Raw genomic sequence first — 26,595 nt, 5'->3', positions numbered from 1 at the left:
GATGTAGAAACACAGACCAACGTTTGAAATGTTTTTTTATTTATAAGAAAAGATGTGATTAAGACAGAGACAATCTCATCGAGGACTCACTTATCATTCTCACTATTATTATTATCATTGTTGTGTAACGGCTGCCTGAAGTCGAGCACCATGGCCCAAAATGTAAACAAGTACAATGACAAAAAAAGAGTTTCCAGGTTTTTAGATTTATTTTCATTAAAGACAATGTGTCAAAAAATGTATAGAAAAAAAACAATCAAGTTTCAAGATCACATAAACCCCGCCCCCTTCACTGTTCCCACATATAAAATTAAGGCCACTTTTAAAAATGTATGTCGCTGTCCAGCAGGACTTTTATTGTCGATGTACAAAACACATTCTTTACACGAAAGACAACAACAACAATAGTAATAGTTAAAATAATAATGACAAGGTCATTCATAATAATAATCATTATTAGTGTTAAAAAATGAGAAATCACCAAGATTGATGCCAAACAAAGATATGAGTGATTCTTATGAAAACACAGACAAACCTTTTACTCTCCTGTTAATGCTATTTTTGGCTCACAGACGATTAAGAGATGTACCACTGATGATTTTAAAGGCTGTACATCACCCTATGTGCAAGTAAACAACAAGAAAGACAATTAAAAACTTGACAAATGAGTGCCCACTCATGCGAAACAGGGACTCAAAACACTAGTCACTGACAAGAACCCTTATAATGATTTTTAAAAAACAACCTAAACAAACAGCAATGAGCTGGCGTAGAGGAGCGAGAGGGGGAATAAAAGGTTGAAGTGGTAATAGAGGAAAAGACAGTGGTAAATATTTTTCTGAGTCGAATGCCTTTGCTTTGCCCCCCTAATGTTGTTCTGTTCTTTCTTCTCCCTCCCTAGTTCACTTCTCCATCTACACCTTGTCAAGTAAAGATCGCTGACAGTAGAGTAGTTTGCGTGGAGTGCCGTACCGACGCAGAAAAACCAATGCTGCCAGTGTTAGGATCACACAAAACAATAAGAGGAGTGGCACCACGACAGCAGCTGCTCCCCCACTACCTACCCCCGTGCTCTCCTCCTCTACCTCGATAATAAGCACTTCCGTCTCCTCCTCTTCTGCCACTGTCTCTGTCTCCCTGTCTTCCTCCCTTGCTCTTGTTCTGTCTTTATCCTCTCTCTCTCTTTCCTTATCTTTGTCGTGCCCTCCTCTTCCTCCATCTGTCTTGGGGTCTTCATTGGGGCATCCCATCCAGTCAGTAAGGGCTGATTTTGGATATCCTGGCTCCACACGCATCATCTGGTTGTTGAACTTCCAGTATTTGTTTGCTTTATAGAAGTAAGTGTATTCTGAGGAGGAAAAAGTATCACGTGAAAGCTCAGTGTCTATTGCAAACAATTTTAATAAAAGCTTTTACTCATGACTCCTACCTTGGTTCTTGCTCATGAAAGCTGCTTTTAGATTATCAGGAACTCCTTGCCACACACTGATAGATTTTGGGTAATCATGGTCAACAGATTTAGAATCCTCATTAAAACGGTAGTATCTGAAATGAGAAGATAAAACAAAACTTGTGTGATCATGTGATCGAAGCGATCTCTTCAAAAAACACAATGATACTAATGCACCATCACACAATGACACAATTTTATTCTATAAATATATAAATTATACATGCGTGTGTTGCGCAGCCTTACATGAAGCACAGTGACAATCACACAATCTTTTTTCATCATCATCACAACTCAGCGCTTTGAGTTTCTGATTTAAAGTTTAAATTTTCTTTCGTGCCAATAAGATTGTAATAAGTTTGTAAAATATAAACATTTGCACTGGAGCTCGTCTGCAATGCTTTACAACAGTGTGTGATTCATGCGTGTCTGTTAATGCAGTTTAAATCCATGTTTTCATTTGATTTTCTGATCACGGAGAAGAGAATCACTGGTTATGGTTTATTTCAATATCATTGACATGTTTAAAGCAGCCAACACACTAAGAGAATCATACACAAACGAAAGAAGAGGGTTACAGAACTATACCAAAAGTGATTTATACACCAACAACCCAAAAAGACAGTTGTGTATAGCATTCAGATCAAAGTTGCAAATCATATCTGGAACTCCTTTGTTGTTCTCAGTGTTATCTTGACCTTTAAAGTATATACTTTATTGAATATTGTTTTGATTGTTAAGCGCTTTGTGACCCTGGTCTGGAAAAGCGCTATATAAATACAAATTACTTACTTACTTACTAACAGACATTCAATCAAAGAGAAAGTCTTTGATTTACAGAAAAGTGTAGTGTAACACATAAAAACACAAAGCCAATTTGTACCCAAAAAAGCTTAATCGGAGCAAACAATCTCTTTAAACTAGAGATAAACCGAAAGTAAGACTCACTTGTCTCCTCTGAAAAAGAAGGTCTGTCCAGTAGGTGTGTAGAATAGCGCTGCATCAATTCGGTCTTTTGGAAGCCCAGTGCCCATTTCCTTCAGACTCATAGGGAAACCAGTCTCCAGAATTGACTCAGAAAACACCCAGTACCGGTCACCTGAGCACCAAAGACACAACTTTAAGTTAAGGTGAAGTGGTAAATTCAACTTTTAATCCAAAAAGGTACGGAATTTATTCCTCCCAGATATACTTATTTTAAATTGTAATCATCTTTAATCGTTTTTAATAATGAATAAAATGCTGACTTTCGATGAATGAATAATAAAGTTCAGCACTTCTGAATAATCGAAAAAGTCACATAAAATTCATCATATCTGTACATCAGCTGTAGATCTTGCTGCCCTTCGTGTTAATGCAGGATATGCTTCATTTAGCTGCGCTTAGTCTGCTCTTTGATAATCACCCTGAAGTTCGGTGAAACCTTCTTTAATCAATGTACTAAATTTATGTTAGGATATATATATATATATAGGCATCTTTGGTGGTGATTTTAGAGGCAGAAATCTTTTTTGTCTGTTTATGTGCAACTATAGCTGTATGCTAAACTACTCTGATAAACAAATATTGGAGTCTAATTTCTTTATTTTCATATCCACTGAGTCTGGTACTTTCTTTTTAGAAACATAACAGCTGCTCATTTGAGCAGAGCTCAAGCAGAACTAGAGCAAATAAAATCATCATCAAACTCTACACTGTATGTATGACAACAGCTCTATGTGTGAAACTATGAAACTATCACTTCACCTATTTTTAAAAACTAAGAACTCACAGATGACACCTTTGTTTACCAACACTCACCTTTAAAGAAAGCAAATTTCCCATCATCCCTTTCAAAGGCAGCATTAATGTGAGACGGCAGCCCCCTCCAGAAGTGACCAATGGGCATGGGGTAGCCATCCAGCACGTGGTTGTTCCGAACCCTCCAGAACCATTTGTCCTACGACCCCAACAGAAGCAGGTGAGTGGCATTGAAAAGTCACAGGGTAGATTCCCTGTCAATGTTCAAGATAAGTCCCCAAACTCTCCTCTTCGACAAGGTCTATAGTAAGGACTGACTCAGGCTCTACCTGGAGCAGCCCATAGTCATGCCACAATAGGTTTGGATTTGGATTTCTGGAGATATCTTTTAACACCAAGCTCTCTCTATGCGTCTTTTTTCATGCACCATGTCCCATCACTTGTGCATTTCTAACTCGCCCTATTTTTCCCCATCTTCCCAGGAGCCTGAGTAGTCCACCTCTTTTTACAGTTCTTCTAAGATCCAGGATCACCTAAAGTGTACTGAGATAGCTTTGTTATGTTTTGACACTTTCAATCAAATGGAATTGAATTGAATGCGGGAAGGAAGGGAATTTATTACCTTGAAAATAAACATCTCTCCTCTGAAGATGCCAATAGTGTCGAAATGTCCATCACAGATGTTAGGCCCGAAGTGAGGCTTGTCTGGAAAATCTGGAGATTGTTTGGTTGGACGTGGTGGTTGAGGGGTCACATGTGGAGGACGAGGACCAGATGAACTGCCTGCAGGGGCAAGAAAGGGTAATTACCTACAATCAGACAAGTAGTGAGGCGTGGAGGATGATTTGATCACAGACCGTAAAGTTGCTGAACGCCTCGCCTGTCATCATCAGGCAGCTGAAAGTTTTCTGTGTCCATCCACTGGTAGAAGGGTGCCATGATGGCTGATGGGTCACTAGAGTGCTCCAAACCCAGCGCATGACCCAACTCATGTACCGCCACCAAGAACACATCATTACCTGGACATTGACACCACACAACAGTAAAATTCATTTAGTCCTGGTTATTTTCCCTTTATGACAAAATAAATTTAATTTTTCAACAAATGAATGGGGTTACACCACCACTAAAATGTTGTGTGTCTCTAGAATAGAACACATGAGAAAAACATGCTGGAAAATGCTATAGGGAAGTTCTGCATTAAAGGTCACATGAAAACTGCATCACAGCAATTATTCAAATTGTTTAAATTATTAATTGTATTCTACTTTGTATTCAATGGTGTCATCAGAACTTCACATATCTGATAACAATCTAAACTATGGCAGTTCCTCACCCATCAGATCCTTGTTCCCGGTAGTCCAGGGCTCTGCTGCGTCAAAGTGTGTGTCTCCTCCGATACCATTACCAGGGAAGTATGCATGAGCCAAGAAGCCACCCTCGCCATCGAATGGGCTGGCATCGCCATGGAAACCCTCACCAAAGAAGAGCATGATATCGGCAAACTCCTCCACCTTGTCACGAATGTAGCTGTAGGGAATCTCCCTGAAGCGCAGCGGCGTGACACTTTCCCAGACCTTGAAGGCTTTCCGGATGGCATCATGGGTTTCATACTCACCAGCCTTTGGTGAATAATTCTGTATTCTGTGGGGGGATTGAATATTGTAACTTCATACATCTTGTGTGAATATATTGATGTTCCAACTTCTGTTCTTCTGTGTTGTGTAAGTAGATGTGTAGGTGGTTACTGTAACATTTTTTACCATGTTCTACCAGAATAAATGTCATCAAACCAATCCCATGTGCTGCATTTACCTTTGATGGGGTATCTGTTTTTACTATATTGCTTTCAACATTGCTGAAACCATGTGCATGAACGTCATCATAAAAACATTGACAAAGACAACTTACGAAAAAGTGAGATCATTCTTGGGCCACTTCAAGCCTTGAATGGCATAGCGTTTTTTCCTGAGGTTGGTCTTCAGCTCAGCTCCAAACTTGTCAGGGACACCACAACGTGGTCGCTCCATGGCTCTGTAACACATTGTTCAGTATTATTGAAGTCACTGACAACAACCATCTGTGTTTTTTTATGTCTATCACTTTGGTAGCAAGATAATATCAGTCATGCGGTTTCTAGGATGCAATTTTTCTTGGTACATTTGTGTAAATATCTTACTTGATGGTGTTGGGATCGAAGTTTCCAGTGATAGTCAGGCCGTAGAACCTCTGCATGGCAGCAATGGCTGAGGTCACTGATTTAGGGGAACGGAGGGTGTGTGTGCGAAGATCTCCAGGAGGAAGGTAGCCATATTGCTGCAGCCATGACTGAGAAAAAAGAGGATGATGCTTAATTCCTTTGTTTAAACAACAACTGATGTCTTTAGCACGCTGTAGAGAACAATATTGAGAACAGACTTTGTTATAATTGAGATAATAATATTATAAGCTAATTCACAAAGAATAAATAATTATCGTAACTTTGACTTTGCTGCTGCAATGATAACAAAAGTTAAGTCATCCACTGACCTATGCTTAATATTTTATTACATTTTAAACATAAATTTATGTTGTCACTTTTTCTGTTTAAATCATCTAGAAAGGGCACTTGACTGTGTCTGGACAAATCGTAATATATAAATGTTTTGGCCTTATTCATCCTCAAAGGTCAAAAAGGAAGAAAACGTTTGTGCGGCAACTACTGCCTTGGTGCTACAATACCATGAATATCCAATATGAATCAGAAATCTGTTTTAAAAGATGTAAGTGCAGCTCCTGGACTGATCTAAATGTACCACAAATCGGTCGATGGCCCAATTACAATGTTATGAATCGGTTTATTATATCAGCAATACAACTGGAAGCCCCACGTGCTTATCCTCTTCCTCTCTCTCTATCCCGAGACAGCGTAACTTCGCTGATATAATAACAACAGTTCTTCACGATCATCAGCTCAGAACTCTGACTCCTCGCTCCCCCCTCCCTCACCTCCCTCACCTTTCTCACTGAACAGAAACACGCAAAACAACGTTATAGCAGCTCATTGTTCCCAGATCTGAGCCTACTCAGACCTCTCTCCAAAGGGTTTATTTATTTCACATCCTTGTTTAAAATATACTTGATTATTTTGCTCTAATTAAAGTCAGTCGTGAAAATTAAATATTAAGTTTGTTTTCTTTGTCAGAAAAGCTTTCCAAAGTTCTTAAAGTGTAACGTTTAACAGTAATAAACACAGTGACATGGTTCTTTATTCACGTGTCAAAAACAACAAAAATACTTCTTTGCTAGTCTTTTATTAAACGTATCACTATAAAGGTTAACAATAAAACAAGTGTAGGATTCATTTAGGATCATTCATGATGTAAAATGTCTGCTTTAAACAAGGAACTATATCAGATTACTCGCTTGGTCATTTAATCAGGTCAACTGAATCGTTTCGTACCCCATTTATCTAGAAACGTATCAAATCGTCTTATATTGGAGAGGTGCAGACCCCTAATATATATAGATATAGATATAGATATAGATATAGATATAGATATAGATATATAGATATCTATATATAAATATATATCTATACGTGCAGGTTTTGTTTTTTAAATTTTCTTTGGGTTGCTATGTTGTCTTGGCCTCTTAAAGTATGTATTTTAAATCTGTAATGTTTTGTCTTTAAAGCACTTTGTGACCCTGGTCTGTGAAACCTGCTTTACAAATACTAATTACATACCTATTTACTTTGCATCAATAGCTACAGTATCTGTGGCATAAACTCAAACCAGAAAGCCCCTTACAGAATATGGGGCTACAGAATCAACTCCTGAAATAAAAAAACACCCCTAGTTAACGTTACAGAATCTGATACCTATGTCTCCTTGAGCCAGTTGCTTAGGCGAACCAGCTTAGTCAAATTGTAAGTCAGCCATCTTCTTCTGTATGATGTTACCGTTAGTCTCTTACATGGCACAAAGTTCGCAGGAAATCTGTCCAGAGACTTTTTTGAGAGTTTCCCACTACTCTAGTAAACACTCATGTATTATAATGCAAGGCTCAGCTTTGTATAAAGCTAGAGTCTCCAGCTCATCATTGTCTGAGTCAGAGTCTACGGTCCAGATGAGAGAGCAAGCTGACCTTGCAACAATAGCTGCATGGATGTATTTGTAAAAAAGACAGTTCAGGTTTCAACCTTGAATGACCAGGAAAGTCCCTGGTTAGAGATCCAAATGAGCTGCTATAGTTTTACTGTACTTGAAATGAATCCACATAATTACTTGGATGGAATTGTTGTATAGTGGTAAAATGTTTCTTATGCTGCTCCATTTCCCAGTTTGACCTTTTTTTCCCTTGGCGTTTCTCTGCTTAGCTGCCGTGATATCTGGAGTTATGCCAGAAGCTTGGTCTACACCTCTGAGACATGGCCACTCTTCTTCTAAAGCTAAAGCTAAGTAAAACACTGATGCTATTGTGAGTGAAACACCATATTGCTGTTCTGTACATTTAGAGTTTCTGTTCACTATAAGATGACAAATAAAAACTATGCTGTTGTGAAGTTTTCCTGCTTTACTTCAAACAGTGCAGTTATTTTAACAATAGTCATCAAAAATAAAGTTTGAAATCAAACTTCACTCTGTTATAGATATAAGTGTGTGGTGTTTACTGCAGGATTTTGATGATTACAAAAATTACAACATGTCTGTTCATTTATTTTCCCTTAGTGATTTCTATATTTTCTATTGTTATAAAATATATTGATTGATTCTAATTATCTTTAAATAAACTAAGAACGTGCCATAAAAAATACATATATTTAAAGCCATAACATTTATAATGCTATATATGCTGTATGATTTTAATTTGTTATCCTGTGTACAGTCAGTAGTTGACTTAAAAGGTTCGAACCAGGTTGCCATTCTCACCTACAGCGTACAAAACGTAAATTAGTTATTTTACATTGGCGAAGCAGGGGTACAGTTTCGCCATGGTTGTACCCCTGCTTCATTCATACGATGGCTGGATGACCACAGAAAAGCCCCCTTCCTTTCACTCGATGCATGGTTAGATGGAATAATACTCAACTCAACTCAACTCAAGACACAGATATTATCTAGTAGCCTTTTTAAATTCAAGACAATGTTTGATGATATAACTAATGCTGTCCCCAGCTCTTGACAATGTGCTACAAAACAGAAAAATATTCTGCATTCAATTGTAATGTGGGATTTTCATAAGAGAAAAGACGGTTCAGTTTAAATCCCATCTAAATACACATTCAGTTTGATTTGTTTCATGATTTAGCCCCTGATAATGATTAAACTGTTTACTTAGTAAACAAACTCCTGTTTTCAAATGTTGGATACTTAGTTTAATGTCAAATGACTTGTTTGTGAATGTTTGTTTGTACATTTACAGATATAGCTCTGGAATTTGACCTTTAAGTTAAAAATATAAAATTCATATGAAGCACACTGGGTAGAAATGAGTAATTTCAGTTGAGGAAGGTTGTGTTCCAGCCAGGAGTTCTGCTCTAACCTCAGGTCTTGAGTCTCCAGTGGAGAAGTGGAGTGCACTGTCATTAATTTAACTCGGAAAATCTTTCACATCGCATCCAAAACCGCAAAGTCTCTGTCTTTGCCTCTTCACTCCGCCTTTTCTCCAATCCTCTCCCATGATCACTTATGGAAAAATCCAAAGAGGGAACCACACCCAAAAATTGGTTCAAGACTATCTGCTGATGGCATGAATGTGGTTTTATCCAAAAATCTGCACTGCCCTCAATGTCTATCCAAGAAACACTTTAATGTCCACTTTTCCTTTCTCTCAAGGAGACTTGAACTTGAATCCCTGTAGGTCTGAAACTACCTCTTCTCTTTCACATTAGAACTTCACAGTAGTAGAACAAAAGACTGTTGTTTACTGACACTGACTGCTTGTTTTAGACCGCCAGCAACTTGCTTATTACGCTACATCCCAGGTGGCATGACAAAGTGTTATTCAGGCGTATTTTAAGCAAACACAATTTTGGGAAGTTCTCTTCAGTGACTCAGTACTCATTCTAATAGAGCACTGAGTCAAAGTGCTACATGGGAAATGAGTCTCCAGTTCCTTATAATGCTGAAGTCTAATCCCATGTAAGCTAATAAGTGATCTGAATGTTAATGACAACTTCATGACATCTACACATAAATGTGAGAAGCATTAATTAATACCATCTGTCTGGCACTAGCCTTTGCAGCACCATCCAGTTCTGTTAGATTAAACAATCTTCTCATTTTGCCTGAAAAGAGGTAAAAATCTGGGATTTTTGTTAGTCAAAGATACAATTATATATTTATATTATATTTCAAATATGATGCAATTTGAATAACATACTAACCATCGCCCTCTTGATCGCCAGACTTCAACAAGTACAAAGTACAAAGAAATCCAGTTGTTGGTAAAATGTCAAATACTAACTCATGCACATTACATAGTCATTCACATTCTTTATTCAAAGGAAAAAAACAATACTAAAAGTACATTTCTCAACTCTATCAGCGGTCTTAAACTCAACGGAAAACTGGCCACAAGAGGTAAATTCCTATAAAGACTGGGCCCCAGGCAGGGCTGATGTTCACCCTGATGACCCACGACTGTCGTTCCAGGTACAATACCAAACAAATTGTGAAATATACTGATGACACAACAGTCGTGGGCCTCATTCAGGACAACAACAAACTGGCCTACAGAGAGGATGTGCAACACCTGGTGGACTGGTGTGAGGTGAACAACCTGCTTCTGAACGTCAATAAACCTAAAGAAATCATCATCGACTTCAGAAGATCCTGACCCAGCCACGCACCACTCCTCATCAACGACACAAAGGTGGAGGTCGTCAGCAATACCAAGTTCCTAGGGGTGCACATCACAGAGGATCTCACCTCGACACTTCACACCACCTCAATGGTGAAGAAAGCCCAGCAGCGCCTGTACTTCCTGAGACGGATGAGGAAGGTGTCTCTCCCCTCTCCCATCCTCTACACCTTCTACAGAGGGACCATCAAGAGCCTACTGGCCAGCAGCATCTCCATCTGGTCAGGGAGCTGCAAGCTGGAAGTCTCTGCAGAGAGTGGTGAGGACCGGCGTAGGTACAATTTCGGTCCCCCCTACAATATCGGTCCCCCCACTTCCTACGTGATGACATCACACGCTGCATATGCGAACGTCTCTTAAAAATATATTTTATGGGTTAAAGAAACGTCAACAGAACGTTTACGCAATACTTTTTACCACACATAATACATTTATATTGACAAAAAGACGATCTTCTTTAACCTAATCACTTTCCGTTCTTTCATTTCCTGGTCTGACAATACATGTGACTTTGAGACCAACGGAAGTGCCCGCACTACATGTGACGAATCCGCTGATTGACTGAAGCTGTTTTACTAACAATAACGCACAACTGTACGATGCAATACAAACATTCGAGTTCCGAAATAATTCGCTTTTCAAATAACAAAATTTGTTAGAATATTCCCCTTTCTATAGCTCATTTTACCTAGTCTGTAGTTCGGATCATAAACACCTCAGTAATTATTTAGCTTTCATTTAAATTTATTTTCCCGATTTAAATCAATTATTAAATGTACATACGGGAATTATTTCGGAACTCGAATGTACATACAGTTGTGCGTTATTAGTAAAACAGCTTCAGTCAATCAGCGGATTTGTCACATGTAGCGCGGACACTTCTGTTGGTGTCAAAGTCACATGTATCGTCAGACCAGGAAATGAAAGAGCGGAAAGTGATTATGTTGAAGAAGATTGTCTTTTTGTCAATATAAATGTTTTATGTGTGGTAAAAAGTATCATGTAAACGATCTGTTGACGTTTCTTTAACCCATAAAAAAATATTTTAAAGAGATGTTTGCATACGCAGAGTGTGATGTCATCATGTAGGAAGTGGGGGGACCGATATTGTAGGGTGGACGGAAATTGTACCTACACCGGGCAGAGATAATAGGGACACCACTCCCCCCCCCATCCAGGACGTTGCAAAATAACGCTGCCTGAACAGAGCCCACAGAATTCTTTCCGACCCCAACCACCCCCTCTATGGACTGTTCTACGCAGAACATAAAGTCATCTTAACACTGCTGAACATATCATATATTTGTACAAAATTTCAATTGCAATTACTATAAAAAAGGTAATGCTGCAGCCATTTTGAAAGCGGGATATCCCTGTATCTACAAGGTTATTCTGCAAGACACAGAGATATTAGACCAAATCAACACCTTTTTTTTTTTTTTTAATCCGGCTGATAAGTATCAAAGGTACCTGGAAAGTTTCAAAACAAATCAAAAGTAACCAGTCCAGTGAAAAAAAAACTCGGGCCTGGCTTAAAGCCAGTGGAAATAAACTTTATGTAATCAACTCAATGTGTCAACTCAACATACATTTGAACACAGGTTACATCAGCCTAATTTAAGGTATTTATTATTTTACCATGTAGTACTCTCTTTTAATATACAAATGTGTTTGTGAGAGTTTGCATATAGTGGTGTGCTCTCTATGTGTGTGTGTGTGTGTGCGTGGGCGTGTGTGTGTCACTGCTGCTTTAGTAAACTGCCAACAAGGGCCAGCGGCAGTAAGGTCAGGGAGAGCATAAAGACCCAGCATAATTGGAAAATGATGTCAATTCTTTGCAAGCATGGCACTTCTTTGTCTGTGGGTAAGAAAAATCCCCCTAGTTCAGCTGATGGCTCACTTCTCCAATGAACAGGAAATGAGGTAATGACTTAGTGTTTTACATTATTGCCATTAAAACCCTGAGTGTCACCATATGAGGCCACTAACTTGTGATGATTATCTTGTGATTTTGCTAAAAATGTTCACTTCCTCTATGTTACCTTCCTTCTCTCGTCATTCTGTGTGTCTGTCTGATGTGGATTTCCCCCAAAAACTCATGAGATTTTATACTCCTCAACTAAACTTTTAGTTCTCGACTAAATGTGGGGACTTATACTCCCTGGGTCTCATCCATGAAATGTGGAGCGGAACAAATTTGCTTGTAAAAAATGAGTTGCAGGAAATTACCTTGATTTTGGCATTAATCAAAATGAATCAAAATACCTAGTGTGGTGTTTATGTAAAATCAAGAATGCACTTATATCAAGCTTTCAAGCTATTACGCAACAGGATTTATGCTAATTACCAATTAGCATGAGCTGCTGTCACTTCATGAGTAATTGACATTATTCGATAGTTTTACCAAGAGAACTGTGTTTTCTGCCTAGTCCATTAATCAGGAGTAGGTTTTTTTTAAATAGGGCAGACATTTATCACTTTTCGATCAGAAGATCAGCAATGAACTGTATGCAACTACATTCAGGGGAAATAAGTCACATTTAATTGGTTTTATTGTCGACTAAACCAAAAGGTCTAGGACTACATCAAATAATGAACTCATTGATAGTGTTAAGTGATTAATCGCATCACATTATGCAACCTGTAAAACCCCTGCAGTGCAACTATATTAACGTATGTGGATCTGTACCACAAAAATACATTCATAACTAATCGTTATGGCATATTTAGTTTACAAGGCACAAGAGTTAATTGTCTGATAGACACAAGAGTCATTCTTTTAATGTTGAACAACAAGCTCTGCAGCAACCGGGTGTTTAAGAGGTCCTGCCTCTGTTTAGTAGTTGTTACTTTGAGCCAACAGGATGTTTTTGAAGATCCTTGTCTCACTCCTGCACTGGACTCTATTGAAACTGAGCAGCTGTGTTGATGACAGAAAGGATCCTGTAGGTATTTTCTTCCTGCTGCAGTCCAGCTTTAGATTTCAGTTTCTTTATTAATTAAGTATTTTAGTCTGGATCATCATTCATTTATTCAGAAATAATGAAATGTATTTTGATGAATCTTAAAAGTAAGAGCAGCTCGTGGTAATGAGTAATTAACATACATCTCTTCCCACAAATAGACAATAATGACCATATTAGGAGGTGAAGAGAATCCTGTCAACCTGCCAGACACACTGCAAACAAAGATAGAAAAAAAAAAGTTTTCTGAAGTGGAGTTCAAAGAAGCATTTTGTTTTCTTTGGTTAAGAGGAATTCAATTAATTTTTTATTGTATTCTGTCAAAGTAATAATAATAATAATAATCTCTATTTATATAGCGCCTTTCTAGACCAGGGTCACAAAGCGCTTTGACAGCCATTCACATACTGATGGGAGTAGGCTGCATCTGAATCTGCCATCAGGAGCAATCAGGGTAAAGTGTCTTGCTCAGGGACACGACACAAGCTTGTCTGGAGCTGGGATTGAACCTGCAACCTTTTGGACTGCAGGCAACCACTCTACCATCTGAGCTATGACGCCCAAAGTACAAGGATGTGACAGATGCTGTCATATTCAACCATAAATATATAGATAACCCAATAGGATCCCTGACAGACAAACCGCTGTAGTCTAAGAGGCTTTTGAAAGTTCGACCAGCCATGACAAACTTTGGCATGACTGGTTCCGGAGTTTATATTCAATATCAAACTCACTTTTCTCTAAGAACAGAGAACATATCACAGATGAAACTTGTTTTATTTTTAAAATTATTTTTTAACAGCCGGTCAAACTTCTAAAAGCCTCTTAAGTTTGTCGTTTGGATCCCTAAATATTAATATTTATGGTCTGATGTAAGTAAGTATGTCATATGGTTAAGTGAGGCATCTGTCACATCCCTGTGCTTTGACTCCAATTTCGCAAATCCACAACTAACAAATGAAAATTTAAATATATAAATCTTCAACACCACTACTGACGGAAGAAAATAAAATGTAAATCTGTACTCCATTTCACCCAAAATGTATTTGTTAGCTCTAAGGGGACTTTTCTAAGTCTTAATATCTCTGTCACTCTTTTCATCCATGTTAAATGTTTTCCACCAACTGTATTGGATGTGCAATTACACTTTATTTATAGTGTGGCAAAAAAAAGCATTTCCAAAGGGTCACACTGCCTTGGTGAGTCAGCCCACTTTTTGAGAAGGCCTGGTATACATGTGCCTATGTATTATATAATTTCATTATACGTGTGATTCAATTCAATTCAGTTTAAGGTGCCAAATAATAACTGTGTTATTTTAAGACACAGTTTAATAGCAATTGATACAACTATGATTAGTATAATAGTACAATTATACAATATTCTTGTTTAAGTCTTTCTACTTTATAGCAAAGTTGATTACAGGAAGTTATAGTAACAGAAAATTGTTTTGGTTCTATTCATAAATGAGATCATCATCTGAAACTGAGTAGTTCATTGAGGTTGCAGACCAACTGCCCCGGAAATTCAGTCTCATCAAGCTGAATTCCTTTTTCTGCAGATTCTATCATTCAGATCTGACAATAACTGCTCTTGTTCTCATCAGCCTCTTCACTGCCTTTCATTCCACACCAGTCTGTCCTCTTGTCTGTGACTTTAGAATTCTTGTGTTCTGTGTGTTTTACTATTCTACGTCACTGTGGTTCTGACACATCATGGTGAATAAGTAACAAAGAAAACCACAAGTTTCCCACTTCCTGTCTCTGCCCCTTCCTACAGCATACAACATTGGTGAGTTAGCATAGTGTATCCTGCGACACATTTGCACAGCATCCTTCCCAGTGGTATGATTACCATTTGTGGGAGCACTTTGTCACTACTCTTAGTTTCCTAAAATAAAGACACAAGAAACTGTGAATATAATTTAAACACGAGTCATAAAAAACATATTAATCTCAGTTCTCCTAAAAATCTGCGATCTGAATAGGTTCAGGTCTGGTTTGACCTTCTTTACTTGGCAACCTTTTAAAAACATGGTCGCCTTTGTTCTTTTTCTGTCTCCTTTTTAAAACAAACAACACAGAGGAAATTGTGTAAATAGTCTGACCAACAAAGAGAATGTCATTAACTGAAGAGAGAAATATTTCAGAAATTAACCAAAAAAATATAATAGCGTAACTTCTATTGCTTTGTTTAAGTCAACCATTCTACTAAACATTTTGTGGATTTTTTACTTAATAATTTTAACAGTACATTACTTTTAAACTGCTTTGGACTATGCAAGGAAAGCAGTTTGGTCAAAAGTTTAAATTCTACTGATTAGTCTAGAAGCAAAGAAAACACTTCTCACTTTAGTTTTACTATCATCTAAATAGTGCTGAACTCATTTAAGTTTCCAAAAATGCAAATAAAACACATCAAGATAAATGGTGCAAGTGTGTATGAAAGTCAAGCAGCAAAATGAAAAAAAAATATTTTAAAGGAAGTCAGTAAATGTTTAAAGGTGAGGAGGAAATAACACAAAAGATCATTTATTAAGGGGAAACTAGAAAAAATAATATCTTTAAACGTTCACGTTCCATGTCATGTGATTTCAGTCCTAGCTCTATCTCTAATTGCGCAAGACATAGATTCTGGTTTTGATTTAGATGTCAGGTTCTGCTGAGTTTTATATTTGCATCAAGATCAAAAAGTTCTGTTGGAAAAAAGAATGTAGGTCATCCAAACTCCTGCAGGAGCAGCAGCTGGATTTATCATTGCAACACTCAGTTAATATAACAACTGGTCTCAAAGGTTCACAAAGGAATATCAAGAAAATAAGCAAATTACATAGAATAGCTAACAGGATGAAAAAAACTAAAATAGAATTACATAAATACACATGGATGTCTACACAATAACCTTGGACACAAAGACAAATAATACACATATACATACAGTTAATAGTATGTAGTGTAAATATAAATAAAATAAGTCTGAATGAGTAACATGCTTTTCCATGATAACACTAGGAACGGTAGGAAGCAACAGTTCTACCCCTCCCCCACACATTCACAGTTGAACTTGGGACAGATATAAACAATTACATCTTTCTAAAGTAACTTGAGCCGTCCTCATTCCATCCACCCACCCTCTCATAAGGTCCACAGATTTCTTCCCTCTGCACCGCTGCTTCTGCAATCTCAGCATTTATCCAGCTTTTCTCAAGCGTTTTCACCATCATGGGCTGCTTCCTCTTACCGGTTAGATCACTTCCTATGTCCCGTGGCCCATGAGCGAACCAGTCTTTTAGTGTAAATCACACAGTCACATTAAGATGATTTCCCATTTTATTTGTATTACTAGGTAAGGATTTTGTTACATTGTTCTAAGAAGTATTTATCCAATCCTCCTTTTAATCTTTTTCCAAAATAAAGAAAGTAATTTAACTGTCTAATGATAAGATAATATTGGACAACAAGAAAATATGTTATTATTCTTTTAGCAGTAAGAAATGACGTCCTTAAAAGCTATATAGTAATTTACTAAAACTCAAACATATCAAACAATACGACAAAACTTTTTTAAACAGTTTAGATCAACAGCTCACCAACTCAACTATTGGGAAGAATCAGATTTAAGTGTCTTGCTCAGCACAACAAAAACATCTGGGACTGAGATGGAATCAGCAACCTCTCAATCACAAGCCAACCCCTCTACTGTCTGAGCTTTGCCGCAGACAAAAAGACTGTAACCATCCACATGAGGCACATCTTAGTCAGTAACGGAAAGCGTGGACTTTATGACTATAATCAACACTTCAGAGTAACAGGTAAATCATATGTACTTCAAAACCTTTAAGTCTTAACTATTGCTCAATGCTATGCAGAGGAAAGGATCAAAAAACTGTAACACTTTACTAGACTTTCTTTTTTTTAAAGTAAAACGGCACGTGATATGGATGAAAAACAGCTGGGCTTTGCTTGGAAGATTTAGAATAATAATCAATTGTATTTACAGTTTATTATATACATATTTCTCTACGAGCTCGATAAAATAAGTGTGACCTTTTTTATAATGCTTGTATACATTGTCAGAGAAAGGTGTGGAGATCCAAACCTGTGGCATGTCTTACCTCTGGGTTGATGTGTTTCTCGCCGGCCTCCAATCCTTCTGGCACCAGCACCAGCAGCAGAAACACACAGCTCAGTCTCCGGGCCATCGCTTCCCTCTCTATGGTAAACCACGACAAGCGCAAAGATACCTGGGCAGATCTTTGCGTGAACTTAACCTCCAAGTTTGTCACAACATCATCTCCACAGACCAATCTTTAAAGTGATGGTTGAGCGTGGGTGTAAACGGGAATAAACCCGGATCAAGTACTAAGCAGGATATCTATTTGTGCGTACTTCTAGATCTAAACTGCTGTGTTGTTGTCAACCTTATCCTAGCGCAGTCGTATGGGGTCTGTACTTCTGCTGTCCAGCCCTCCCTCTCTCTAGTGTTGACGTGGTAGTGAATTCTCCCCTGAGGACATTGGTGGGTGGAAAAGTGCAGGGGAAATCTTTTCTTCCTTTTTCTCCTCCTCCTTTCCCAGTCTTTCCCCTCCCTCCTAGTTGAGACCGCCTCTTGGCTGCATCAGGCAGTGGAGATATCTGGAAGAAAAGAGACATTTTAAAAGAATATCCGATTAGTTATGAACACTACAGATGATTCTTGATTTATTTAAAGAGCAACTTATGTAATGAGAGACCCAGACAGAGTACAGCAGTACTGGCACAAAATGGTAACCTCATCAGCGGAACTTAAATAGAGAAGAACCAGAAAACCCAGTAACAGAAGATGATGAATGGGACTTCAATGACAGAATCGAGGGAGATTATAGTAAATGAACCAACAATAGGTGCAGTCAAAGAAGCAATAAAAAGAGTGCAGAATAGTAAGGCACCAGGAATCGACTCCATCAGGGCCGAAATATTAAAAGCTGATTTAGAGTTCTCAGCAAAAAAGGTACACAAATTGTTAGGGAAAGTATGGAACCATGAAAAGATCCCAACAAGCTGGAAGAAATGGCTTATCATCAAACTAGCAAAGAAAGGAAACCTCAAAGAATGGAAGAACTCTAGAGGCATAACCCTACTCTCTGTTGTAGGAAAGATACTTGGCAGGATTATTGTAGACCGTACAAGAAATGGAATTGACTGCAGACTGCGAAAAGAACAATCAGGCTACAGAACAGGAAGGGGAACAACAGAGCAAGTCTTCATACTACAAAACATCGTAGAACAAGTTAATGAGTGGCAAGCAACACTATACATTAAGCTTTTGATTCTGTCCATCACAAAAGCCTGTGGATAATCATGGAAAAAAAAATCAGAATTGTCAGAAAGTTGTATGAAGACTTCCAGTGTACAGTAGAAGATCAGGGACAAATATGTGAGTGGTTTCATATTAAAACCGGTGTCAAACAAGGTTGCAATATTTTGGGATTCTTATTCTTGATTGTGATGGATTGGATCATGAGAAGAACAGTTAGTCAGGGAGAAAATGGAATTCGATGGAAGCTAACACAAAAACTGAACGACTTAGACTTTGCAGATGACATAGTGTTACTCTCCTCTACAAAACAACAAATTGAGAATAAAACAACAAGGATGGATGAAGAAGCCAGACGAGCATGACTTAAGATCAACACACAAAAAAACAAAAACAATGAGGACTATTCAGAAGAATTCAGATCAGGGGCCAAGACATCGAAGAGGTAGAGCAGTTCCTTTACCTGAGAGCAACAGTTTGTAAAGAGGGATGTGGAATGAAGGACCAGAAGAATAGACTATCAAAGTCAAGAGGTGCTTTCATCAGACTCAAGAAAATCTGGAGCTCCAACAGCATCACAAGAAGAACAAAGCTAAGACTCTAAAAAATGCTAGTGGTGCCAGTCTTGCTAAACGGATGTGAAGCATAGAAAATAAACAAAGGAGACAACAAAGCAGTTGATGGATTCCATAATAGATTCCTACGCCGAATACTGGGTATACATTGGCAATATCACGTCACAACTGAATACCTGCTAGAAAGAGCTGAGATGAAGTCACTGAGTGAAGAAATGAGTGAAAAATACTGCGGCAGGACCACGACAGCAACTGCAATAAAGCAATGACGTGGGCACTAGAAGGGAAAAGAAGAAAAGGAAGACCAAAACCACTTATCATGATCCATTTTGAAGTTATTACTTTTTCAAGTTCTCACCTGTTTGAAGTCTCAGCAAACAAGAGGTTACAGGAGGTTACGAGAGTGAGCCTGTTATTACGTAATAATGGGCTTCACTCCTCCTCCAGCCAGCTGTAATGATAGATAGATGTCCTGATTTGTTCATAAAATGAGTCTCATGGAGGTGAAGACTTCCTGGATTGAAGATGTGTGGTGAGGAACCACGATTCTTGACCAATCAGAGCAAAGTGGGTGTGGTTTGGGTAAACCGAAGTTTATGTACACTGAGTTCAGCATCACTAACTGTCATAACTTTTACTCTTAACTCCACTGGGTCATCAAGAACATTAGACATATAGAACATGAATAAAATACAATAACAATAACAAACGTGTCATTGTGCCTTCGTTGCTCACCAACCAGGCAGCAAATTACCTGCAAAACACAAAACATATTTAGTTCACATGTATACATCATATCATGTATTTTAAGCCAATACAGCATTATAGGTAGGAAAGTCCTTCATGTTTAATTCCTCTTTCTACTGAGACAGCAAATCTCCTCCTTTAATGAACTGTGTTACAACTCAGGAATGCAACCCTCCTCCCCCCCACACTTCCTGGGTCCACCCCACAACACATGGCATGGAGAACAATGAGAAACCCAAATGTTTGTATGTGTAGTTGAGTGAATATACTGTTAAACCTGCATTTGAATCTGGTGTTTTCATAACATGTCATTTTTATTTGAATTATAGCTATGAAAGTTATGATGATTAAGCATTATGTGTGAACCTCAGATCTTTCAATAATGTCACATAAAAGGTTGAATGTCAACCAGAAGGAGGAGAGGAATAAAAGGAGGCAACAACAATCAATCTCTAGCTTGCAGCAGCCAGGTAAACAAGACTGAACTTACCTGGCTTCACTACATGACCGAACTGCTCTTACTAAGAAGATCCAAGCGTCAAAGACTTGATAAGTAAAATCAAGCCAACTTACAATATAATCTTGGTAACGTTTTTATTAGAATGACAGTGATCTGTTTTTTTTTCCTCTGCTGGATCGTGCTGTTTATCTTCAATTGAAAATCAATCTTTTTTTTTTGCAAAGCGTCTTCTCAATTTCTCTCTCCTTCAGTCTCCCCCCTCTCCCTCAAGCTCAACTTTCAGCAACTCTTTCCACTATAAAAGTCGTTGGTGGAGGTAAGAAGGACACTGACACAAGGATAATCTCTCTGTTTAATGAATATAAGGAAACATGGGCTCAAAGCTAAGCAGAATTGTAACACAGTGAAATATGCAGCTTCTAAGGGTTGGGTTCAAAGTCAAAGCAACAACAACACTGTGCAGCACTGTGTTCAGATTCTTAAGGTCTTGCCCCGGAGAGGGGGAAAAAGAGGAATCATTTAAGAGTATTGACATCACTGGAGGGCTTAACATTTTATTGTTTACTGTTCAAAGGATGTATGGTTGTTCTTTTTTCATCTATTTGTATAAGCTACTCACTAACTGGCAACTAATGAATTGAATTGATTGATTTGATTGTCTCTTAAATTGATCTTAGGAAATCTCAAGGCACCGCAAACTGAATTTTGCTGGAGATGTAACCATCAGCATCCCATGCTTTGGGTGATGTATTTTTCAACTTCTAGAAATAAGCTGTGGTCCTTGTATTAAAAATATGATGCATTCTAGCGCAGTAATTTTCTATCATATGGATCTCAGCGATGATGCAACAGTAGACGGATTCGCTGACCTTTTACACGTGATCACCATAAAATAAAATTGTCCATGTTTTTTACTAGAAATTATTACATTGTGGGTCATGTCCGGAACCGTGTCCGAGGAACCATCAGAAGATTCTGATCCACAGACCTAAGACCCCGAGCTGGGGTGTAAGACTGGATCAGGATGTATGAGGGGGCATATTATTTAGCCCTTTTCTAGGTCTACAATGCAGTCAACAAACTTTCTATAATTTCCTTTTTCATTTAAATTGGTCTACATATGTTTATTTCATTAGAAAAAAACAAGGTTCTACAGACAGTGGTATAAATACAGTAAATTATCAGATAATTTAGGTGAAAAACTCAGGTCAGTGATATACCCACAAGAACACTTTTGACTGTTCACTGATGAACATAAATTGCCCAAATCTGAAAGTTTATTTTTCATTCACTTTTTAATGCCGTAATCGGTGTCTAAAGACTGTGTTGCAGGCCCATCCTTAGATCTCTTTATTTTGGGATTATTTGGTGTTTGATTTAACAAATTCCTAACTTAATCACCATTTTTATGGGGTATTCTGATAGCTAACCTAAAATTTAAATTTTACTCATTTACTTCTACCCCTCATGTCAAAAAAGGGTTGGGATTATTTTCAGAGTAAGCAGTTCCTTTTTAGAGTTGTAGACAAAAATATATGTAGCAACTCGGGCTCAGTTGTCTTCATCTTCATCTTCGTCCAAACAATTGTCCCCCCCCCATGTCATGTCAAGGCTTCAATAAAAGATGGACGTTACTGACAAGCACGTAGATACAGACAAAGACAACTGAGCTTTTGTCTATAACTCTAAAAAGAACAGATGACTCTGAAATAATCCATACCCTCAGTCGACATGGGGGGGATTAGAAAATTAGTGTAATATCACTGATTATTGATAATTATCAATGGATTGTACTGTATATTTACTGCAGTTTGTCATGTTGAACTGAACTGTTTTTAACTCTTCTCTTATGTAAAGCCCTATGTGACTCTGAAAAGTTGTATATAATTTAATTTACGTCATAATAATTGTATGATCATGATGTCAGAATCAGCACCCTTTATTATCATCTCTGGGGATTTTAATCATGCCAACCTCGACTCTACACTGCCTGTTATCATCATAATCATAAACATTTTTTTATCATTTCAACAATGCAGAAAACTAAATAATAGGACAGTGAAAAACTTCCTGAAAATATAAACTATTTTCTAGGCTGAGAAATTATAGTTCACAAGGTCTTGATCTTTTTTCAGGTCTGCAAATTTGAAATTACAAAAGTTTGTATGTAATTTTGTGTATTTCTCTTGTTGGTTACTCTCACCAACAATTGTGATCCGCCTCATACAGATTGTGACAAAAAACGTTTAAATAAAGAACTTTTAATCATATTTGCATGTTAACATATCCTTTGTTTTAAATTTAATAAAATCTAACATGAAATAACATACATTACAAACATTTTAAAATGCTATTGGCATAATTACACTTTTTAATAGCCTTCTGCACAACAATTTATTTCTTATTTTGTCCATATTGTCACTTGACTTTTCAAGTATTTATTTTGTTTATTATTTATTGTTTTCTTTCTCTTAGCCTTAATGGCCCCTTGCAACAGTCACCATATGTGGCTATTATTTATAAATAATAATACGTTACATAAGTTTAAGTAATTTGTATAACAAATAGTTACACATAACATAACTTAAATCAACTGTTCATCTTTCCGTTGACTCAGCATGCTTGCATGTGTAATACATGGAAGCATGCATGGAAAGTCTCCACCCCCACCCGAGTCCAATTTTCTTTGTCCGCTGATGCACTGATGCAGTTCTCCCTGGTTTGTTCTGGTTGTTGTGCACTGGAGCAGCTGTCTGTGCTGAGTCTACTGAACTATCTATCAGGTGTCAGTTGTTTTTTTTTACAAATCAGCTAAACATAGATATAACCCCGATACTGGGTAAAATATGCTGTATTTAATTCATGTCAACCAAACAAGAGCCCTCTCACTTCTGTCATAGTGAAAATATCTCAGTTTCCTAAAGTCTCACAACATCTGGTTTCAATGAGAGAATGTCAAAGCTTGGATGTCATCTGAAGGACGAGAACTTAAACGAGTGTGTACAGGTCCGGGTAAAAGGTCTTTCATCATTGTAGGATTGCAGAAGTAAGCATCCACTCCGGTAAGACAGAACTGTTATCAAATCAGTTGCAGACAAGAAAAAGGGAGGAACTCGAGACAAGCAAAGATCACAGAGGCCACATCTGAAGTGAATGTTAGAGCTGGGCTTGTGTGAGGCCTCAGTGCCAGGGAGAGCAGGCCCTAAAGGAGGAGGGGGTTTCTTCCAGAGCCAAAACATATTGTTTTTACTGCCCACATGTTGCCTTGCTCAGCTGACTGGACCGATGCTTCACATCAGGTGGTCCTGCAGCTGTCGCCATAGTGGCTTTTATTCGTGCAGGCTTTTCCTTGATTCTCTGAGACTCCTGTGTTTGTCTCGGTGTTGTCTTGACCTTTTAAGTATATATTTTATTGGGTATTGTTCTGATTGTTTAAGCATTTTGTGACCCTGAACTAGAAAAGAGCTCTACAAATATTACTTACTTACTTACTTACTTACTTAAAACACCCACATTTGACAACTGAATGTTTTAGGGTTTTTAGACTAGATAAATGTTGTAATGTGTAGACAGACAGACATATAGATACAGATAATGAGACATGCTATAACAAGGCATTCTCGAAGTTGAGTTCCACAGTCAGACAGTCAGACTGCAGAGCCACGACTTTGTGAGACCAAAGTAAAGGTTTTGTGGTTTGGAAACAATAGCAGAGAGGCAATGACTCCAGAAGTGCGTTCATTCATAAATAAAATAAACTGTAAACGGTTAAAAAACGGAACCATCAGCAGATTCTGATTCACAGACCTCAGACCCCGAGCTGGGGTGTATTGCTGGATCACTAATGTCAGGTGGTGCCTGACCTTGTATAGCTCTAAAAGTTAAAATCAGAATTTTAAAATTGATCTTGTAAGAAACTGGCAACCAATGCAGAGTTTTAAGGGTTGGGAAAATGTGAGTTCTAGAGCTTGTCAAAATGATTTGACTAACTGCAGGTAAGACAGCTCCTTCTTGTTTAGAAATGAAAATAAGCTGTTACAATTGTCTTAACTCAAAAAGCACAAATGTATGGAAGTTTCAAGTCATGTGACACCTTTTTCCGGAGTTTAGATTTCAGTAAAGGTGTTTTAAGACAAGGGTCAGACCTGTGAAATATTTGGTGATATGGATCATAGGAGAGGTGATCACCCAGGTTGCCTGTACCTTGGTGTAGAAGGGTTGTCTGTCTCTCTGTGTCACATCCCTGCCTCCCTTCCGAAGGTGGTCATGCCCGCCTTTAGCTCGAGTACCTTTGTACTCAAAGCGTCCCTAGCTACCTCACACAGACTTAACTCTGGCTCATCTCTGCCGGCTGTGTCCGGTGAGGGTACACTCTACCTATCTTTGGCGAGTGGATTAAGCACATGGTTGTGATATGACACATTTTTTTTATTAGCGAGTTACAGTCCACTGGTTCTTTTGAAATATTGATCTGGTAGGTAGACTGGCTATCCTTATTAGTCTTGATAAAAACATATTTCCATGTCCTGATTCAGAAGACATCGCATATTTATAGTAATACTCTGGAGAACACTTTTGCCAAGGCCCTTGATCAAGTGTGTAGAGGGGCCTCCGAGCCCTCTTGGGGTGATTGTGACAAGGACTGGCATTCATAGCTATTTTGTTAATTTGTTTTTTCTTACCAGGTTGGAAGTTTAAGCACAGTGTAGTCCACTTGTCCATGGCAGCTCATATTGTAAAACATGAGTAGGCATCAAAGGTGGTCCAGCAGCTGGAGCTAGACGCGAAATTAGAAGGATAAGCAGTGCGTTCTTCATTTACAGTGTTTCAACATTTCTAAAGGCTGTCCAGAGGATCATTCCAGGACGGATGGGGGTTTCCTGCACACATGGCAAGTTCAGGGATCCTGAAGAAGACATTTGTGCTGTGTTCTCTGGTTCTTCCTCTGGAAATCTGACAAATCTCCATCTGGCGTTGACTCCCTTGCCCACACTGTGTGGCTGCCCGGTCTGCTTTTGCCTTTCCCTCAATCAGTGGGTGAGGCTTCTGAACTTAAGGGTTTTGGTTAATTTTATTTTATTTTATTTTATTTTATTTTAATTGTATTCTATTTTATTTTGTTAATAGTGTTAAATGTCTAATATTGTAAATAATTTGTATATTTTGAAGATCGTTTTATTATTTCTTTTTTCCTTGCACTTTATTTTTTTCAACTGTGCTGTTGTAAAAGTGTGTTTCCCCTCTGGGGATGAATAAACATTTTCTATTCTATTCTATTCTATTTCTATTGTTCTGGAATGTCTGTGATCATCCGGTTTACCGGAGTTAGTACAGATGACAGTGGAAGAGCAGTGGTTGATTGTGTCCCCAGTTGCTCTGTGCCAAGCAAAAGTTGGTGGGCAGATACACCAATGTGTACAAAATCTTCTTTTGTCAGTCTCAGTTGGACAAGGGGTGGGCTGAGTTTACACTCAGGGTGTTGCTGCAGCCATTGCAGTCTACCTTTGCTAGGAGCTATCCTCTGGTTACCAGCTTTTCCACAATCCCGGATTTCCTGTCTTTTGGTGTAGAGGGCTTCTCTGTCTCCCTCTGTCCAATCCCTACCTATAGTTCCAAAGGTGTTTATCTCCTCCCTGCGCTTGAGTACCGCTGTACAGCCTCCCTCACAACCTCACAGAGATTCTTGTCTGGCTCATCTCCACCGGTTGTGTCTTGTGAGGGCACTCTCTACCTACCTTTGGCGAGTGGAGGGCTACAGATGCACAGACAAGCTGCTTGCTATTTAAGCAGTAAAGGATAGGCGCTGTCTTCTCTAGCTATATTCCTTTTAGATCAGAGCAGCTATGTGCTTGGTTTATGCAGAGGTTGATCATGATCCAACAACGGGTATCCGAGCCACCTTCACCAAGGGGTTGACTACTTCTATGGAGTTCCTGTGAGTAGATCTCTGCCGCCTCATCCTCCATTTCCACCTTTTTAATGCTTTCTGCCTTGACTACAAAATGGTAACGTTGCACAGTTGTGTTAGTATTGGGGGCTACTGCTTCTTTTCCCTCAGTTTGAGAAGATACAATATGCAGGCCATCAAGTTGACCCCTTGTTGAGGTCTTTTTTCAGAGGGGCACGTCACAGGAGAACTCCCCTATTAAAGGTTTTTCATTTTTCTTTCTCAGTGACGATGCAGAGCCCCAAGGGAAAAACCAATAGCCAAGCAATGCTGGAAGGTTTCAATATATTTGTAGAACTGATTTTACAGTAGGTAACTTAGGTTTCTTTCAACACTTTTTTTTTGTAGTCGATGTCTCTATTACCTATTGACTCAGTCAGCATTCAAAGAAATCTAAACAAAGCCCCCAAGTGCCACCGATGATAGACGAGATTAGATTTAGCTCGGATGATTCGTTACTAGAAGGTCATAGCTCCTGCTTTCGATTGATGTTGATCTGATCGTTGCTGGTAGCCTTATGACTTCTGTCAGAGCTGCGAGCCGCTCGCCCTCCAGAGGCTGCAACGAACTAC

At 38.4% G+C, this 26,595-nt stretch overlaps 1 protein-coding gene across 1 annotated transcript; it reads right to left on the bottom strand.

Moving 5' to 3' along the window:
- Positions 1-20: 20 nt before the first annotated feature.
- mmp14b (matrix metallopeptidase 14b (membrane-inserted)) lies at positions 21-17,532 on the bottom strand. The gene is made up of 10 exons (XM_087810280.1): positions 17,114-17,532; positions 5,370-5,518; positions 5,102-5,224; positions 4,527-4,834; positions 4,048-4,209; positions 3,813-3,973; positions 3,251-3,389; positions 2,399-2,549; positions 1,430-1,545; positions 21-1,348 (listed from the first exon to the last, which is right to left on the bottom strand). The coding sequence occupies exons 1-10, from the start codon at positions 17,198-17,200 to the stop codon at positions 915-917; spliced, it is 1,830 nt and encodes a 609-aa protein (XP_087666406.1). The 5' UTR covers positions 17,201-17,532; the 3' UTR covers positions 21-914.
- Positions 17,533-26,595: the final 9,063 nt, after the last annotated feature.

This window comes from Callionymus lyra, chromosome 16 (genome assembly GCF_982586985.1).
Source record: "Callionymus lyra chromosome 16, fCalLyr1.hap1.1, whole genome shotgun sequence".
NCBI lineage: Eukaryota > Metazoa > Chordata > Actinopteri > Syngnathiformes > Callionymidae > Callionymus > Callionymus lyra.
The sequence above is the reverse complement of the archived record's forward strand: the minus strand, read 5'-3'. Positions and strand labels throughout refer to the sequence as shown.

Bases quoted from the DNA above. Each gene is read 5' to 3' on its own strand.
- mmp14b (XM_087810280.1), bottom strand. From the start codon at position 17,200: ATGGCCCGGAGACTGAGCTGTGTGTTTCTGCTGCTGGTGCTGGTGCCA. The intron at 5,519-17,113 runs GTAAGACATGCC...CTTTTTTCTCAG, and splicing joins AGAAACACATCAACCCAGAG to TCATGGCTGCAGCAATATGG. The intron at 3,974-4,047 runs GTCTGTGATCAA...TTGCCCCTGCAG, and splicing joins AGGCGTTCAGCAACTTTACG to GCAGTTCATCTGGTCCTCGT.